The sequence below is a fragment of the Ictidomys tridecemlineatus genome, chromosome 5, assembly GCF_052094955.1.
Source record: "Ictidomys tridecemlineatus isolate mIctTri1 chromosome 5, mIctTri1.hap1, whole genome shotgun sequence".
NCBI classification, from domain to species: Eukaryota; Metazoa; Chordata; class Mammalia; order Rodentia; family Sciuridae; genus Ictidomys; species Ictidomys tridecemlineatus.
Window position 1 is genome coordinate 63,709,666 of NC_135481.1, and position 19,662 is coordinate 63,729,327.

General features: G+C 40.4%; 1 protein-coding gene and 1 long non-coding RNA gene across 9 annotated transcripts in view; one reads left to right on the forward strand and one right to left on the reverse strand.

The window, feature by feature from the left end:
• Window positions 1-15,230, reverse strand: part of Dcaf5 (DDB1 and CUL4 associated factor 5) — a 97,482-nt gene extending 82,252 nt beyond the window's left edge. For 4 of the 8 annotated variants that reach the window (XM_078050116.1, XM_078050114.1, XM_078050115.1 and 1 more), the window contains exon 1: window positions 14,957-15,227. In XM_078050116.1, the coding sequence (XP_077906242.1) occupies window positions 14,957-15,170 (214 nt within the window). In that variant the 5' untranslated portion in view covers window positions 15,171-15,227. Of the gene's footprint in view, window positions 1-3,372; window positions 3,394-13,572; window positions 13,593-14,956 lie in introns of those variants that run through there. The other 4 variants (XM_078050117.1, XM_078050118.1, XM_078050119.1 and 1 more) reach the window with 4 other exon arrangements.
• An 86-nt stretch (window positions 15,231-15,316) lies between these two features.
• On the forward strand, window positions 15,317-17,818 carry LOC120886547 (uncharacterized). Its single transcript, XR_005729558.2, has 2 exons — window positions 15,317-16,400; window positions 16,512-17,818. It is a non-coding gene; the product is annotated as an uncharacterized LOC120886547 (long non-coding RNA).
• The last annotated feature ends 1,844 nt before the right edge of the window (window positions 17,819-19,662 follow it).

The window sequence follows — 19,662 nt, forward strand, 5'->3', positions numbered from 1 at the left end:
AGTCACTAGGATTATAGGTGTATGCCACTGCACTTGATTTGGTGGTAAGTTTATTGAATTCTTTATATATACTGTATATCAATCTTCTGTTGGACGAGTAGCTGGTAAAAATTTTCTCTTATTCTGTAGGTTCTCTTTTCATGATTATTTCCTTTGTTGTGCAGAAGCCTTTTAATTTAATGCCATTCCACTTATTCTTTTTTCTCTTTTAATATTGTTGTAGATGGGACAATAACCTTATTTTATTTACTTATTATGTGGTGCTAAGGATCAAACCCTACCCTCAGCTATCACTGAGTTACAACCCCAGTCCATTATTCTTAATGTTATTTTCTGAGCTTTAGGAGTCCTACTGAAGAAATCATTGCTAGAATCTGTATGTTGACCCTATGTTTTCTTCTAGCATTTGCAAAGTTTCTGGTCTAATTCCCAGGTCCTTGATCCATTTTAAGTTTACTTTTTGCAGAGTGAGAGGCAGGGATCTAGATTTATTTTTCTACCTATGGATATCCAGTTTTCACTGTACCATCTGTTTAAAAGGCTCTCTTTGAGCTGGGGTTGTGGCTCAGCAGTAAAGCGCTCACCTAGCATGTGTAAGGCACTGAATTCAATCCTCAGCACCACATTAAAAAATGAATAAATAAAATAAAAGTTATTGTGTCCAACTACAACTAAAAAAAAAAAAAGAGCTCTCTTTTCTCCAACACATATTTTTGGCACCTTTGTCAAGAGTCAGATGATTCTATGTGTGTTTGTCTCTGTATCTTCTATTCTGTTCCACTGGCCTATACGTCTATTTCTATGATGGTACCATGCAGTTTTTGTTACAACAACTCTGTAGTACAATTTGAAGTCAGATATTGTGACACTACCAGCATGGCTTTTTTTCCGTAATCTCAGCAGCTCAGGTGGCGGAGGCAGGAAGATCGCAAATTCAAAGCCAGCCTCAGCAACTTGGTGAGGCCCTAAGCAACTTAGAGAGAACTTATCTCGAAATAAAAAGGACTGCGGATGTGGCTCGGTGGTTATGCATCCCTGAGTTCAATTCCCAGTACCAAAAAGAAAAAAAATTACTTTGGCTATTCTGGGTCTTGTATGCTTCCAAGTGAATTTTAGGACATTTGTTTGTTTGTTTTTGATAAGGGGAATTTATCTAAAATACTCTTTCCTTTTCTAACTATATATCTGTTTAAGGCTAAATTTTCTTCATATATTCTAAGTCTCTATGTCATAACAAATTAATATATGAATGTTATCTATTATGACAGACATAATAGAAAGAGATTTGGGAAATTTAACAATGGTATTCTTATCACTTATTTTGGAAAAAATATTTTTCCATTAAAATATTATCTTAAAGTTCATTATTATTAGCATTAAATAAGTAAATTTTTAAGCTTTCTCAGTTTTTTAGAAAAAAATTTGTAGTTGTAGATGGACAGAATGCCTTTTTATTTTGTTTATTTTTATGTGGTGCTAAGGATAGAACTCACACATGCTAGGCAAGCACTCTGCCACTGAGCTAAATTAGCCTCAGCCCAATCTTTCTCAGTTTTAAATTCTAATACAATAAAAACCATAGATACAATTCCCATAAACTGAAGTTCTTTTGGGTCTTCAATGATTTTTAAGAGTATGAAGATGTCTGACTTCTGACTTCTTCAGCTTTTACTTTTAAATAGTAATTTTCAACCAATATGATTTTACTGCCCAGGGAGCATCTGACATACCTAGAGACATCTGTGGCTGTCACAACTGGGGAGATACTACTGGTGAACTGAGTAAAAACCAGTGATGCTGCTAAACATCCTATAATGCACTAGACAGCCTACTTGAACAAAGATCTATCCAGCCCCAAATATCAATACTGTAGAAGCTGAAAAACCCTGTTTTAGAAGAATATCTATGACATGAAAGAAATAATAAATTTAACAAGTTGTAAAAGTCAAGATGCCTAATTCCAATCTCATTTTTAAAATATGTATATATGCATATTAAAAAAGGCTAAAATATGTCCCAAATGTTAACAATGGTCATCCCAAGTAGGCAGAATTACTTCTTTTTTTTCTTTAAATCAAATTTCCTGTTATTATCACATTTTAAAAAATTATGAATGGATAGAAGAGCCTGTCTTCTAAGTGTCATATTCTGATGATTTGTAAGATTCAATAGTACATTTACAAAACTAAAGAATTAGTAACATGTCAAGGAACAAAAGCTCCTCCAATAGAACTACTAGGACACTAAAAACAGGTTCTTAAGGCCTCAACAACAGTTAAGGGCACACAGGAAAATTATTAAGATAGAGATGGGGGGCTGGGATTGTGGCTCAGTGGCAGAGTGCTTGCCTAGCATGTGTGAGGCACTGGGTTCAATTCTCAGCACCACATATAAATAAAATAAAGGTTCATCAACAACTAAAAAAATTAGTATATATAGATATACATATGTGTGTGTTTGTGTGTGTGTTAAAAAAGAATTTTAAAAAATAGGGATGGGGCTGAGGGTGTAGCTCAATGATACAACACTTGCCTGGCATGTGCAAGGCCCCCAGGTTTAAATCTTCAACACAGTACACACACATACACACACACAAAAAAAAAAAACACAGTAAGTTCATTGTAAAGTATTCTTGGATCACAGGTTTTCTTCATCTCTAGTCTTACTTTTTCTGACACAGGAAACTAACCTAGACAATCTGCTTTACTAATTATATTACAGATATTCATCATTCATTCTGTGAAGTTTCTGAATTTTTGGTTTTTATATATAAGAACATTTCCTGTGCTGGATGTGGTACTGCACACCTGTAATCCCAGCAACTTGGGAAGCTGAGGCAGGAGGATCACAAGTTTGTGGCCAGCCTAGGCATCTTAAGCAAGACCCTGTCTCAAAATAAAAATGAAGTGGAAATGGGTGCTGGGATTGTGGCTCAGTAGTAGAGCACTCACCTAGCACGTGCAAGGTGCTGGGTTCGATCCTCAGAACCATCTAATAATAAATAAATAAAATAAAGTTGTGTCCAACTACAACTAAAATATTTAAAAATTAAAAAAATGGAATGGAGGGCTGGGGCTGGGGCTCAGCAGTAGCGCACTTACCTGGCATGTGTGAGGCACTGGGTTCGATTCTCAGCACCACATATAAATAAATAAATAAAGGTCTATAAACAAGTTTAAAAACATTAAAAAAAAAAAAAAAAAGGAATGGAGATGTAGCTCAGTGTTAGAGTGCCCTCAGTAACTGCCTGCCTAGACTTTTGCAAAATTCATTTTATAAACAAAATTAACAATTATTATTATTAAATTAACAATAATTATTATTAACATAATAATAGGGCTGGGGATGTGGCTCAAGCAGTAGCGCGCTCGCCTGGCGTGTGTGCGGCCCGGGTTTGATCCTCAGCACCACATACCAACAAAGATGTTGTGTCCGCCGAGAACTAAGAAAACATAAATAAATATTAAAATTCTCTCTCTCTCTGTCCCCCTCTCTCTCTCTCACTCTCTCTTTAAAAAAAAAAAAAGACATAATAATAAAGTTTTTTTCCCTCTTCTTGGGCAATTATAAAAAGATTGAATCAATACAGGCTCTAATGTTTTCACAGTCCCCTAGGAAAACTCGCTACACCAACACACCCACCAACAGGTATAAACAGAGATGTCAATGATACTCAGTCAAGGGTTGCTTGAAGGTACCTGCCAAACATCAAAATTTCATTTGTTTCTTGCCAGTATGTCTAAAGCAAAGCACATGCTTCAGCCATCTATGGCAACAAGTAATAAAGTATATGCACTAAGCCAAAAAATTTAGTCATCTATTAAAAAAAAAAAAACACTTCAGAGGTTCTAATTAGTAGCAAGCCCTAAATACTTAAGTAGTAAAGCCAAGTGATATGATTGGAATTTAGATATAAGACTTGAATGGGAATTCAGAATGAGAGAAGTTGTGTAACAAGATTTTGACAGGCATTTGGATTTGTAAAGAATCCCTCCTCCTAAGTAACTTTCTTGGAAGGAAAAAAAGATTTTGCAAAGTAAGAAACAGAGTTAAGCAGGCTAAGAATGAAAACTGGACGCTTGGCCAGAGTGACAATCTGCCTCCACCCTAGAAAATATTTATTCATCTGTAAAATAATGGGACACCACAAATTTAATCAAAACAACTATGTTTAGGGACAACAAACTGACAGTAGAATGTACAAGCAAAGTAAACCACTTAAGGAGTTTAATACTTAACTTGAGCAAATTCTTTATTTGCAGAATCTCAAAACAGCCTATAATCCTAGCAGCTCTGGAGGCTGAGGCAGGAGGATCACAAGTTCCAGGACTGCCTCAGCAACTTAGCAAGGCCCTGTCTCAAAATAAAAAAAAAAATTTAAAGAGGGCTATGTGGCTCAATGGTAAAGTGCCCCTGAGTTCAATTCCCAGCACTGCCAAAAATAAAAATATAAATAAATAAATAAATGCAGAACATCATGACTTTTTCTATTTAGGGAAGTCAAAAGACCTCAATTTTAATCCTGATAGTACTACATATTAGTTATAAACTATTGGGCAAATCATTTTATTTCTCTGCGCCTTTATTTTCTTATACAAATTAAAAAATCCTTACACAAAATGCTTGGGACCAGAAGTGCTCTGGATTTTAGATTTTTTTTTTCCTGGATTCTGGAATATTTGCATACATTGAGATATCTTAGGGATGAAATCCAAGTCTAAACAAATCATTTATGTTTCATATACATAAGATATGTAGCCTAAGGTAATAGTAGACAATATTTTTAGTATACCTACAATCTTTTTTTCCTCCTCCCTGAACTGGAGATTAAATCTAGGGTACTTTTCCATTGAAATACATCCCCAGTAGTATACCTGCATATTTTTTTTCCTGGTACTGGGGCTTGAACCCAGGAGTGCTCTACCACTTAGCTACACCCCTAGTCCTTCATACTTTTTTATTTTGAGACAGGGTCTCATTAAATTATCATGATTGGCCTCAAACTGCATCAGCCTTCTGACTTGCTGGGATTACAAGAGTTCACCACCACATCTAGCATGCATCTGCATTTTGACTGTGACTTGTCATATTAAGTCACGTGTCTAATTTCCTTCCTGAAGTTTGCTCTCAAAAAGTTTTGGATTTTGGAGCATTTCAGACTTCAGGTTTTTGGTTTAGGGGCATTTAATTTGTATGCAAAAGTACAGACTTCAGTTACCTGATCATTCATCCTTTCCAGCAATGAAATTCTGTGATTCTACAGAGATAGAATATCAGAAGCATAAGTTCACAGGTGAGAATGGTAAAATCAGAACTCTAACCATATCTCTTTAAATATATTTAATCATCACATTTCACAACATGAAAAACAGTCTATTATCAACTGGCCATATACCTGAAAAGTACAATTCTTGAAAACCCTTTTCAGGGATAATCTATTTGTTTGAGGGCTTTTATTTCAAATGGTCCCTAATGTTGGACAGATACTCCATAAAATTAAGACCGTAGTATGTTTTTATATCTACTTTTGATTAAAAACTCCTCAGGGGGAAAAAAAACAATTCAGTGGAGTCATTCCTCAAAATCAACACAGGTAAGAGCAGCAACTCACAGGAATATTGAAAAGAGAGAGAAGGAAAAGTATCACAAGTGAACAGTAGAACAAGAAATATAAGAGGAGGTATATAGAAAGGAACAGGAAACTTAATACCCTCTGAACCTAGTAATAATAAGGTAAAGAGAGGACAAATAGTTAAGCAATGACTCTGCCTGTCAAGCTGTGTGTGGCACCTTAAAAGTGGTAACTGAAAGACCTGCAGTGTGGAGAATGGCTTGGAGGATTATCCACCAGAAGCATTCAGTGGTGAATGCAGAGAGATAAAAAGACTAGGACTTTGGTTTTACTTGAATACCAGACAACTCAGATAATTAATAAGTACGTGGCCATATAATTTGTCACCCAAACTTTTTAAAAATGAAAAGAGAGAAATCTCCTCCTTAAAAAATAAGAATTTTATTTATAACAATTATACCAGGGCAATGGAGAACTTAGGACAATCCCAAGTAATCCGGATATTTGGTAAACGTAATTATAAAGGACCAGCACAAGGTAATCACCTTTATAACGTAATCTTACCTCCACCTTATCATTGGGCAGGAGCCCAAGCAGAAGCAGAAGGAAAGGTGGGAATCCACAAGTAAAAAACAACTATTCTCAAGTCATTCCCTAAATCCCTGTATAAGAAAATTGATGTGAAGACCAGAGTGAGTCCAACACCAGAACATATAGAGCAATGTTTCTTACCCACCTAATCAGTGAATGACCCTACAAATGAAATGCTTTTTCACAGAAATAGAACAGTTGCTCTTGACAGAAGTAAATTTCACTGCAAGAACACTATGCTTCAAGTTCATTAAGGATTAAACAGGCTTATCATTTGGTTTAGGAGTAACACCCTTTATGATGCTTTACCTGTGGAAAAGTACTTCCAAATGACTTATCATTACTCTCTAAGCAAATAAGCCCACGTTACACATTTATACCTTTTTTTAAAAGGCACTTTATTCTGGGCTAGGGATATAGCTCCATTGGTAGAGAGCTTGCCTGCATGCACAAGGCCCTGGGTTCAATCCCCAGCACCACACAAAAAATAAATAAGTGCTGGAGATGTAATAAAAAAAAAAAGGCACTTTATTCTAAAGCACATAATTCATCTAAGCCTTTGGCACAAGCTAGCTTCTTCTCATCCATATAATCATATTAAAAAAGACTGTTGGCTAAAATCCAGCCAAATGTACTCAATCACATACTTTCTGCAGATGTCAATCTCCAATTATTGTGATTTTCGAGGCTGAGGCAGGAATATCCCAAGTTCAAGGCCAGTCTGGGCAGATTAGTGAGAATCTGTCTCAAAATAAAACTTTTTAAAAAGCTAGGTCATAGCATGGTAGTGCAGGCCTATAATCCCAGTGACCAGGAGGTTGAAATAGAAGGATCAAAATTTCAAGCCTGGGCAATATAGCAAGACCCTGTCTCAAAATAAAATAAAGCAGGGGATATAGCTCAGAGGTAGAGCATTTTGGTTCAATCTCCAGTTTTAAAAAAAAATTTTTTAAGCTGGGAATATATATAGCTCAGTGATAAAGTACTTGCCTACAGTGCCTGGAACCTTGGGTTCCATTCTCAGTACCAAAGGGGGAAAAAAAAATTGACATGTGCACCAGCAATGGAAGTGCTCTTATAAAGATGCTCTTAGCGGGGTGCTATGGCATACACCTGTAATCCCAGAGATGAGGCTAAGGCAGAGCAGGCCCAGCAATTTAGCAAGACTCTCAGCAACCTAGTGAGACTCTACCTAAAAATAAAATATAAAAAGGGTTGGGGATGTAGCCCAGCGGTAAAGTGCCCTGGGTTCAACTCCCAGTACCAAAATTATTAATATACCAAGCATGCATGCTCTTTGTCTTACTCAATGTGTGAGAAAATAAATATACTCACTTCTTTATTTGGAATTCAGAAAGCAGTATCCATATGTGCATCAAGTTTTACTGGTCAATAAAGTTTCCCTTATCTAAATGATTCCAACTGTATTTACAACCAAATCTATCAATAATCAGTGAATTAGGCAGGGGGTATAGATCAGTGACAGAGCAGATACTTAGCATAGGAGAGGCCCTGGGTTCAATCCCCAGCACCAAAAATATAATATTAACCATCATCATCATCACCATCAGTGAATGAGCACACATGAGTACCTGGGCTGATACCTCCATTCAATGTAATATTCAGGATATATTACTGAGGGCAACTGTTCTCCTTAGGAAGTCTTAGCAATCAAAAATACACTAGTGAAAACCAAATGCATAACAATCCTTTGAACAATACTGAACACAAAGACAACTTTTTGATGTTAAGAATAATGTCTAGGGCTGGAGCTGTAGCTCAGATGTAGACTGTACATCTAGCATGTGTGAGGCATTGGGTTTGATCCTCAGCACCACATAAAAATAAGAAAATAAAAGTATTGTGTCCATATACAACAAAAAATACTTTAAAAAAAAAAGGAATAATGTCTAACAAGACTGATGGTCATCTTACTTGGTTATTTTAAAATAAAAGTGACAGACCCTGATATAATTCTGAATTTAGCAATCTTTGTGAAGAACAAATGGAACAAATAATGTATATCCATGATTATTCATATTACTTTACCCTTACAACATGATTCCTTTGACTTATTATAGCAATGAACCCCAAGGCCATCTCTTTGGACCCTCTTTCTTTCCCACCAAATTCCATAAAAAAGAGTATTTTTCCTTTATTAAGTATTGCACACCAGAGAAATCAAATACCAATTAAAGTACCATGAGGCAAAGGGGGGCGAAATTAAAAAGAGTCAAGCATTATTACAATGAGAACTAAACACTCCTAAAAGAAAATCATCTTTCTATTATTATTATTGTTATTTAGTATTAGGTATTGAACCCAGGGGCGTTCTACCATTGAACTACATACCCACACTTTCTTTTCTTTTTTTCTTTATTTTTGAGACAGAATCTTTCTAAATTGTGGAAGCTGGCCTCAAACTTGCAGTCCTCCTGCCTTAGCCTCCAAAATTGCTGGGATTACAGGCATGTGTCATCATGTCTGCTTTGAGAGCATAATTTAATCTGATTCATCATCTTCATTCTTTCCAAAGCTCCAATCTCACAAACTCAAGTTATTTGCTGAACTAAGAGATCAAAGAATAAAATGTAACACCTTCACAGAAGGAGGATATCAGTAAATAGAAAAGTCCAGAAAAAAACTCAAGAATCAATTGCCCTGGGGCTGGGGTTGTAGCTCAGTGGTAGAGCGCTTGCCTAGCATATGTGAGGCCCTGGGTTCAATCTCCAGCATCACATAAAACTAAATAAACAAAATAAAGATATTGCATCCATCTATAACTAAAAATCTTTAAAACAAAAAAAAAATGAATCAATTGCCCAATCACTTTGTCAAAATGTGTATGCTATGACAGATTTTCAAAAGCTGAAATCTGCCACATCATTGGCCATATTTTTCCTGATAACTCTGGACCAAATAATTCATTTTAATTAAACATATGAAACAGTTTTGATAGTTAGACTTTATTTAATTGATTAAACCCAAACATTTTACTTGTAGACAATGTGCTTTTTTTTTTCTTTCTGATATTGGGATTGAAACAAGGGGCACTTAACCACTGAGCTGCATCCATATTAGGGCCAATTTAGTGAGGTCCTAAGCAACTTAGTGAGATTATCTCAAAATAAAACACAAAAAGGGTTGGGGATGTGGCTCAGTGCTAAAGTACCTCTAGGTAAATCCCCAGTACCAAAAATAAAAATAAGAAATAAATAAACTAATTCATCTACCCACCCTCCCAAAATAAAATAAACAGATTCCATAAAATATGACTGGGCAACAGGAAATGACTATTAATTAATAGATCAAATTAAACATATAATTATAATCATTGCTATTACTTGATCCTTCAAAATACTCTTTGATGACTTTATTGTGAAACATATACAACAGTTCTCCTCATGGAGATCTCAATTTGTCACATTGTACTATGTGCCATGTGCAATAAATTTTAGATACCGACATCAATTTCCTAAAAACTTTTTGTGAGGTTCCACTGAAACAACAATAACAGATGCAGTAGCACACAGAGTAATAGCACTGGCTAGGTCCTTGGGTTATTTCATTCTCTACTCACTACAACACTGTGAGGAATTGTCCTTATTACATGGACACAAAGAAGATATGAGACTTGTCAAAGGTAACCCAGTTACCAAGCAAGTAGTTGAGCTGGTATTCATCCCTGCAGTCTGACTCCAAGACTTATAGTTTTAATCTTTACATAATTATGAATACCTATTATGATCAATCGAGTCAGAGGCCCATGTGAGACAGATAGAGGCTTAATAGTTATCTCCATTATAAACATTATGACCAAGCAACTAAATGTCTCTCCCCATTCACAATTCCTACTTAATTAACACTTTGAAACAGCATAGTTGCTAAAACAGCACAGTTGCTATTGAAAAGCTTCTGAAGGTACTTTTCCTACATTTAGTCATAGGCACAAAAAGAGATCATAATCTCTCACTGTAATTCAAAACTTCATACTTATGGGCTATTAATTTCCTAGCTCTACAGGTTCCAATGCCTTAAGCTTCAATAAAGGGGAAATATTATTATAACAACTCTCATCACCAAAGAGCAGAATCTTTATTTTTGTTTGCTTCTAAGATGCACGTTTGCACAAACCCTTTAAAAAATGTAGGAAGGCAATTTATATTCCAAATCATATACACACAGAACTGCTTTCTGACTGGCCTTTCAATCAAATCCCCCCCAAAATGTTCATCTTCTCCTCAAAGAAAACAGCAAACATAAGCTGGGTGCAGTGATGCATCCCAGCTTCTCAGAAGGCTGAGGCAGAGGCAGAAAGATCTAATGTTCAAGGCCAGCCCTGGCAATTTAGCAAGATCCTGTCTCAAAATAAAAAATAAAAAATAAAAAGGGAGCTAAGGATGTAACTCAGTGGTAGTGCACCCCTGGATTCAATTCTCAGTACTGCAAAAAAAGGAAAATATATAAAGGACCCCATTATAGGGAAAAGGAAAAGCATAAGAGGAGGCAGCGAAGGCAATTTAAAGTACATACTAGAAGCTAAGGATGTGGTTCCATGATAGAGCATGTGCTTAGCATGTTCAAGGCCCTGGGTTCAATCTCCAGCACAATAATAATTAAAGTACATTCTAAATGCAACCAAAGACCTAAAAGGTAAAACAATTATCCCCAAAATATGTAAAGTATCCCAACCTCCTTAATGTTGTTAAGATCTCTTGTAAGAAGCACTTCAACAAACAATGTTGTTCTCTCATCCTTTAAAGGACTAATACTCATATAGTCTAAGAAAAGACAATAATCATCAAGTATAAGCTGGACTTATAAAAAGTAACATTTATTTATTACAAGTAGCTTATTAAACACTTTCACATATAACATTCATTGACCATTTACTACTATCCTGTCAGGTAGTTAGGGCAATCTGTTACAAGCATTTTATGGATGAGAAATGAAGTGGTTTGCCTAAATTCATACAATCTGTGACTAGAAGAGCCTCCAACTCAAATCAAATAACATCAAATCCCAGGTGCTTTCCACACTACATTGTACCTCTTTATTTCTCATCTAAAAGTCACAAAACTATCCTGGTTACCCAGTTTGCACAGGTCATCTATTACCAATCCTCTAAGAACAAGTGCCAACTATGAATGACACCATATGTTATAAGCACAAAAGGGAAAGAAAATCTCAGCTTTTGCTCTGAAAGGCCTGGCATTTTGTGCTGAACCCAACCCATACTCTGCCTAACATAGGTCTAACAGCAGCCTTTCAGGTAGGCCTTGGTATTCCCACTGTATACCTCAGGAAATGGGCTCAGAGATGCTTAGTAACAACTAAAAAATGACATTTTAAATGACAACAATGATTTTAATGACATGTCCACTATATTACACTGCCTTAACATGGTATCACAGTGACACCCTTTTCTGCCCAACAACAAAGAAAAACACTTTTTATATTGAAATATTTTAATGTTTTCAAGTGTCAAATAATCATTCTCCTACTTGTCACTGCCATAATCTTATTTCCTAATAAAGCACTTTTCTGGGTCCTGATTTTCTCTGGTTTACTCTTAAACACTGCAGGCCTGATAAAACCCTTAATTAATAGCATTTTATATGGTCACAAGAATCATACAAATATTATTTTTGCCCTGGGTCTAAGTTAATTATATCAAATACTATATGTCAGTTACAAAAGAAAAAAGAAAAAAAAGTGAGCTACCCAATTAGTAAATGAAAACACTGAACAAACTATGAACAATCTATCATTTTAGTTGCCTCCCTTAATGGGCTTTAACTAACCCAGGCAAGACACAGAACAAAATGCACAAAAGAAATCTTAAAACCTCCCAGAATCTGGTATCCCACCAATCTACTGTGAATTAGTAAGTGACAATGATATATAAGAAAAAATACATAAACATGGCTGGTGAAATAGTTTTAAACTTGGGAAGATTATTGAAGGACTTTCCAGGAAAAAAAAATTAATTGGCTTTAACCAAGTTAAGGTGTATTACAACTCCCAAAGGGGGATTCCTTATCTGAAGCAAATAGGAGGAACTTTCTAACAAGCTGTACTCATAATAGAAGGCAAATGGCTTAAAAGGCTTTAAACAAAACTATGTTCTTTGGAGCCAAACTTGAGGTGTCAGTGGAAAAACCTGCTGGAAGGACTAAGAACTAGGGCAGAAGTAGATGAAAAGGAAACAGGAAGAACTGAGAGGAGAGTGGGGGAGGGAGGAGCAATGGGCAAAGGAGTCTGGAACCCAGGAAGCACTGATGAAAACCGGTAGTTCAGACCAAAAAAAGTAAGGAAATGAATTCCTAGAACAAGAGCCTGCCCGGTGCAAAGGACCCCTCTCTTCTACAGGCTAAAATTAAGCTAAAGGAAGTTAACTAGCCAAGACTAGAAAAAAATTGGGGTTCACATAAGACAGAAAACGATCCTACATAAGGATAAGAGGAGTGAGGCTACAGATATAGCGTGCATGCGCCAGGTTCTCTCAGGGTTTGATGGCCAGCAATACGTCCTCTCCTCCTTCCCGTTCCCTCCCCGCCGCCCCCACTGCACACACAGAGAGAATGGGAGGTAATAACTGTGGAATATGGAGAACTTCCTTCTGGGGAGGGGTGGGACTGGGGATTGAATCCAAGGGCGCTTAACCACCGAACCCCATCCTCAGCCCTTCTTTTATAAATAGATAGGGTCTTGTAAATTGCTAAGGCTGGCTTTGAACTTGTGATCCTCCTGCCTCAGCCTCCTGTGTCCCTGGGATTACAGGCAGCCACAGTGCGAGAGTACTGGAGAGAACTTTTCAGTGCTCTTTAAAATGTTCAATTTTAAATGGGTAAATTCTGTTATGTAAATTATCTCAATAAACTTATTTTTTAAAATGTGTTAAACCGGGCAATGTATGAGTAGTTATGATTTAATTAACATGATTAGTTCAGTTGACTGTGAAAGAGTACCCTGATATTCCCCTCAGGTCAGCAGAAAAGTTGACTTGTGTCTGGGAACACCTCTGTTGAAATACATCGGTCTGAGAAGACATGAGTATTATGAATACAGAAGAAACAACTGGGGGAAAACTGGACGTTCCTTCTTTTAATAAAGAGATTTTCTCTCCGTTTGTGTTTTGAAATTAGGTAAAAATTTATATGGGAGGTGTAGGGGAAGGAAGCTTTTGTTTGGGGGGGGGTCTGTTTGAAGCATAATATCAGGTTTCTTCCGCTGATGTTCTAGGGCCAAAGTCTACATAGTCAAAGAGAAAACGATCTGGGGTGGAAAAGTCAGGTCAGTTCTGGAGAAATTCCAAGTTTACCGTGCAATGATCACATCACAGAAGTCTTATCTCTGTACCCCCAAACTGGACCCTACCCCCCAAGTCACTTCCGACTGTAACTTACTAAGACTGATGCTAAGCCATGATCCCAGAAGTTTCTGGCGAGCTGCCTACTGACGCAAATTAGAAAGCCATCGAGGATCGACCTGGGTGCAGCTAAGCGCCACGTCCAGCGTTGGGCTCCCCCTTCATCCTTCCCAATGTAGGAAAAGGGACGGAAGAGGACAGGCGGCGAGCAGGAACGCCCGGCCGCCCTCCTCCTCTCAGCCGGGTTTCGGGGAGCCGCCCCCTCCCCTGCGTAAGCTCATCCCCACCCGCCTCGCCTCGGGCCACGACCCCCAGGAGGAAGGGGCGGTGGCGGCGAGCGCCCCCATCGGCGGCTCGCGCACCTCGCCCGGGGCAGAAGTCGCCGCCGCCGCCAGCCCGGCCGGGGCCTCCCCGGGAGCAATAGGCTATCGATTCAGTTGCCTGTCGCTAGGAGCCCCGGGAGAGCGAGGCCTACACCGTCCGGCCGGAGCCCCGGTCTCGATTTCGCCACTTTCCCCACACCGGAGGGGGAACTTGGGGGCAATCAGGCCCAGCTGGGCAGGGGGGGAGGAGAAGCACAGACCACCTGCAAGGGCAATCTCGGGGGGAAAAGGGATGCGGGCGTCTGGCTCCCGCCAACTAGCCTCCCGGGGGTCGCTCAGCGACCCCCTGCCTAGTGAGTTGCGCATTCAAGTTCAGACTGGGGTCCTTCATCCTCCAGAGCCCTCGTCACTCTCAAAACCATAATAAAAACAAGTCGCGGAAGAGACAACCACGGCACCACAGGAGATGGAGCTGGGCCCTAAGAGCACGGGGGGGGGGGGGGCAGCTAACAGGAACCCGCCAGTCACCTCCCCTCGGCCGACCCCACCAAGCCCCAGGTCGAAGCCCCTGGATCCTGGGCGTAAGGCCCTGTAACCGCCTGGCCCTCGGTCCCTTCTCCATGACACCAGCGACGGGGGCTCGAACACCCCCTTGCCTCCGGCGCACCTCGGCCTCCTCCCCCTCCAAATCCCCCAAAATGCCCCCCGCACCATTTAAAGTACGCGGAGGAAGAGTTTGCCATCAAACTTTGTCAAGCGGTAACCTCGCACCCCTCCGCGACCCACACTCCCGCGGCAGTCGTCAGGGGAGATCACTTTGCACTTGGGATAAAGCGAATTAAGGACCTGTCAACCATTTTAGGTCTTTTATATATATATATATATATATATAGAAGACATCCTCTCCTTCCCCTTCCTCCCTCCCTCCCTCCCTCCCCCTGCAATGGTTTTAATTTGACACCAAATCTTCCCACCGCGGGAGAGGGGATGGAGGGGAGGGGGTGGGGACGGAGGGCAGGAGGAGGGTGGCAAGGGAGAGCGAGAGGGGAGGCTGGAAGGGGGCCGGGAGGCGCGGGGAGGGGAAGGGGGTTGATTTACCTGAGACCAGCCACTGGCCTCCATTGTTGGAGAATTCAATGGCATTGACACAGCCGAAGTGGCCGAGGAGGTCCTTCTTGTAGAGGTTTCTGCAGCCCCGCAGGCGTCTCCTCTGAAAGTCCTGAGTGAGCAGGGGGTCCCCATGCAAGCCCCGCTGGGACAAGAAGCCCACCACTGACCTCATGCTGCCCCCCAGGCCAGCTCTCCTCTTCATGCTGGAACCGCCGCCGCCGCCGCTCGCGCCGCCGCCCCTCCCTCGGCCTCACGCGCGGCCGCCGCTCCCCCCACCCGGCCCTCCCCCCGCGCTGCGATCCGGATGGTTCTTTAACCAGCCATGGCAGACAGAGAGAGGTGTGCAGACACTCGGTGGCGTTCGCGGCTTCCTGACGGTCCCCTCCCTCCCCTTCCCCCCTAGGCTCCTCCCTCCGCTTCTCCGCCTCCCTCAGCAGCTGATCTTCAGCTGCGGTCGCGCTTCCGCGACGCGCGGCCCTTCCGCCGGCCGCCGGGGCCGGGAGAACGCGGGCGCCGCTGCCCCTCCCCCACCGCGGGCGGCTGCCGGAAGAACGCGGGCTGCTGCCTGGAGACCGCGGGCGGCGGCTGCGCCTGGCTCGCCTCAGCTCCTTCGCGCGCCGGGACTCGGGCGGCGCTGGGCGGCGGCCTCCTGCACTCCGTGAAGTTGAATGAGCGTAACAATCAAAGTGGCCGCCGCCGCGGCTCCTCAGCAGCCCGGAGGCTCAGCGCCTAGACGAGTTCGGGGGAGAATGAGGCCCGAGGTGGGAGGAGAACGGCGGGCCGAGGATCGGGTCCTCCTCGCTCGATTCGCCTCCTCCTGGGATTGCGGTAGCCGGGTCCAAGGGAAGAGGACGGAGAGTTGAGACTGACCATTTGGAGGAAGGTTGTCCGGGGATCCTGTTAGTGCACCTGCCCCCTCTCCCCCGACCCCAAGACATTTTTAACACCACCTCATCCCTCAAGTTCGGCTCTCTCATTCTCCCTCCAGTAAAAAAGGCTAAACTGTTGGGTCTGATAGGAAATCGAGTGGTGTATGAGGAAAAGAGGGAGAAAGGGATTGGTGAGACGGGTCTGGGGATGCAGCTCGGGAGTTGAGCCCTTGCCCTGCAAGCGCGGAACCCCGGGATTCAATCCCCAGCATTGGGGCGGGGGCGGGGGTAATAAGAAGTGAGAAGAAAATTGCCAAAATCAGGTTGAGAAAGTCCTGTGAAGTAGAAAGTACTTCTGTCCATTAGTTCCAGATACATTTGTAAGACAAGAAGCCGTGTTGGAACACAGCGATATTCGTTCTTTAATTGGGAGCGGTGAGCTCATCATAAAAATGTTGAGCTCTGAGGTTGTACAGCTGTTAACCAGCAGCTGCAGACCAGGCAAAAGTGCCTGTCCTTCAACAGGATGGGAGTCAAGGGGTTGACCCCAGTGAGGAAGCTGGGTAAGTGCTGTGGAACTCCCTTTTTCATTATAGTACTTTTTCTAGAAGTGATCCTCCCATCATTAAATAGCGGTAAGCTACTGAAGTCAGTTTTGCCCTTCAACTTCTCAGGACCTCTGGACTAGAGATGGCACAGGAGCAGTTGAGTATAATCACCATGGAAAAATAGACTGAAGAAAAACTTAAGGAAAAAGAAAAAGATGGGCTGAACATGGAAGAAGTTTTCCTGTCAAGCAAAATTACCTGCTTCTACTTTTTTGCACAATGATACATAAGATTACCCATACTAATAACAAATACATAAATGTTGAATTTGAAAGTCCCTATTGTAACAAACACTGCTAAACTTAATATAAATTCACCAAATTCCAGAAATTAGAGTTTAAATGGGCTATTGTACCCCTAAATAGTAAAATTCATAGTGCTTTCTTTAAAAAGGTTTATTCTTAGGATATTGTAATAATAGTGTCTAATCATTATAGTTGTCAGGTAGAGACCAGTATTAGTATACCAGCTTGACCAAAGATTTATAGCCTCAAACATCTTTCCTTCATAGTAATAATGTGTGATTAGTCTTTTGGGGGATTATATGGTTGTCTCCCCTGCTCTGCTGTAAGCTCTTTGAGAGCAGGGACCTTGTCTGTTCTGCTCAAGGGCATATTTGAGACCCAGCACATAGCTGGACACAATCTCAGCAACTTGGGAGGCTGAGGCAGGAAGATTGCCAAGTTCTAGGCCAGTCTAGGCAACTTAGCATGATCCTGTCTCAAAATAAAAAATAAAAAGGTGCTACTGAGCACCCTTGGCTTCCATCCCCAGTTCTGAGAAAAAATATAAAGAGCCAGCACATACTGGCAATTAATGGCCACCTCAATATTTACTGAATACATGAATGAACTTAGAAAGTACGGAGGAGTTTCGAGGCTAAGATAATGATTGGAGTTTTGGATGTGCTGTGCTTGAAGTATCTGTGCTTCATTCCAATGAACCTCTTCATTGCAAGATCAGTTTCCCATCTCACCTTGACATACTCAGCTCACACATTCAAACACAGAGCCCTCTGGCTTCTTCCATCTAATAAGCAATCATATATTTCCGTGGGGTGGGAGAGATAAGTATAATAATGGTGTATTTGAAGTGGTCTTCCCTGAGGCAATATATATCACACCCTCTCCTCCCTCCTAAATAAACATGACTTTTTTTCCTAATCCTTGTAAAAAAAAAGATCCCATTTACCTCAGCTTAAAAATAGCCTAGGATCTGGTCACATGACAACCCAATTTTAGGAGTTTGTTGGAAACTTCCTACTATTCAGTGACCAACCAAGACACAAACATAGGACTACCCATTCTGTTTATATTCTTTTGATATTCTGAGCAGCTTTTTGTAAAGAGAATTAATAAAATATATTTCTATAATTAAGATTGCCAGATAAAATATGTCAGTATGCATTTCAGATAAATAATTACATTCTTGTACAAGTATGTCTCATGCAATATTTGGGGTATACTTAAATATTGTTTATTGGAAATTCAAATCGTGTTGGGTATCCTATATTTTTATTTGCTAAATCTGGCAACGTATAATATAACCAACTTCAGATGATCAAGAAAACCACTATGGTATCTATTTGCCTTTATTAAGATTTTAACATGCTTCATTGTATTGTTTATTGCAAATTAATAATATATATGACTATATAGGGCTGGGGATGTGGCTCAAGCGGTAGCATTCTCACCTGGCATGCGTGTGGCCCGCGTTCGATCCTCAGCACCACATGCAAACAAAGATGTTGTGTCCGCCGAGAACTAAAAAACAAATATTAAAAAATTCCCTCTCTCTCTCTCTCTCAAAAAAATGACTATATAACAATTATTTAATCATCTTTAATAATCATATGAACTTTGCCTTTTTAAAATTTTTTAGTACTGGATATCTAACATTTAACTTGGGAGCATTTAACCACTGAGCCACATCCCCAGCCCTTTTTTATTTTTTATTTTGAGACATAGTCTTGCTAAGTTGCTTAGGGCCTTGCTAAATTAACCTTCAATTTTCAGTCTTCCTGTCTCAGCCTCCTGAGTCAATAGGATTATAGGTGTGTGTCACTGAGCATCTCAGGACATTTTTTTGTGGGAATACCAGGGATTGAACTCAAGGGCACTCAACCACTGAGCCATATCCCTAGCCCAATTTATATTTTTTAATTAGAGACAGGATCTCTCTGAGTTGCTTAGGACCTCATCCTTGCTGAGACTGGCTTTGAACTCGAGATCCTCCTGCCTCAGCCTCCCAAGCCACTGGGGTTACCAGGAGTGTGCCATCACACCTGGCCAAGATTTTTTTTAATAACACCTTCTTTGAGATATAATTAATGTACCATAAAATTTACTCTTTTTAGGTGTGTAATTTAGTATACTTAGTAACTGGTGCAACCATCACCACTATCTAATTGCAGAACATTTTCATCATTGAAAAAGAAGACCCATCGACATTAACAATCTCTCTTTATTTTTTTGTTGGGGGGCGGGGGCATTGTCCTGGAGATTGAGCCCAGGGACTCTCTACCACTGAACCCATCCCCAGCCCCTTTTATTTTTATTTTGAGACAAAATTGCCAAGACTGGGCTTGAACTTGAAATCTTGCCTCATCCTCCCCAGTCACGGGTATTACAGACATGTAGCACCACACACAGTCCTTTTGATTTTTATATGTTAAGCCAACCTTACACCTGGATTACATTTGGTCATGGTATGTAATCCATTTTGTATGTTGCTAGACATACCTTGCTAATATTCTGTTGAGGGGTTTTGTGACTCTATTCCTAAAGGGTTTTGGTCTCTAGATTTCTTTCTCTTGATAACTTTGGTTTTCTAATAGCTTTGTCTAGTTTTGGTATCTTGGAATAAGTTAGGAAATCCAGGCATCTCTGGTTCTTTGTTTGTTTGTTTGTTTGTTTTTGCAAGAGCTTGTGAAGGATTAGTATTAATTACTTTTTGGGCACTTAGTAGAATTCACTAGGAAAGCCATCTAGCCTGGGATTTTCTTAGTGAGAAAGTATTTGATTACTGATTAAATCTATTGAATAATTTCCTTCAGATTTTCTATTTCTTATTGATTCAGTTTTGAGAGTTTGTGTGTTTCTAGGTGTTTGTCCATTTCATCCAGGTTACCTAACTTGTTGGTAGGTTTACATTTTTTCCTCCTCCTCCTCCTCCTCCTCCTTCTTCCTCCTTCTTCCTTTTCCTTCCTTCTCCTTCC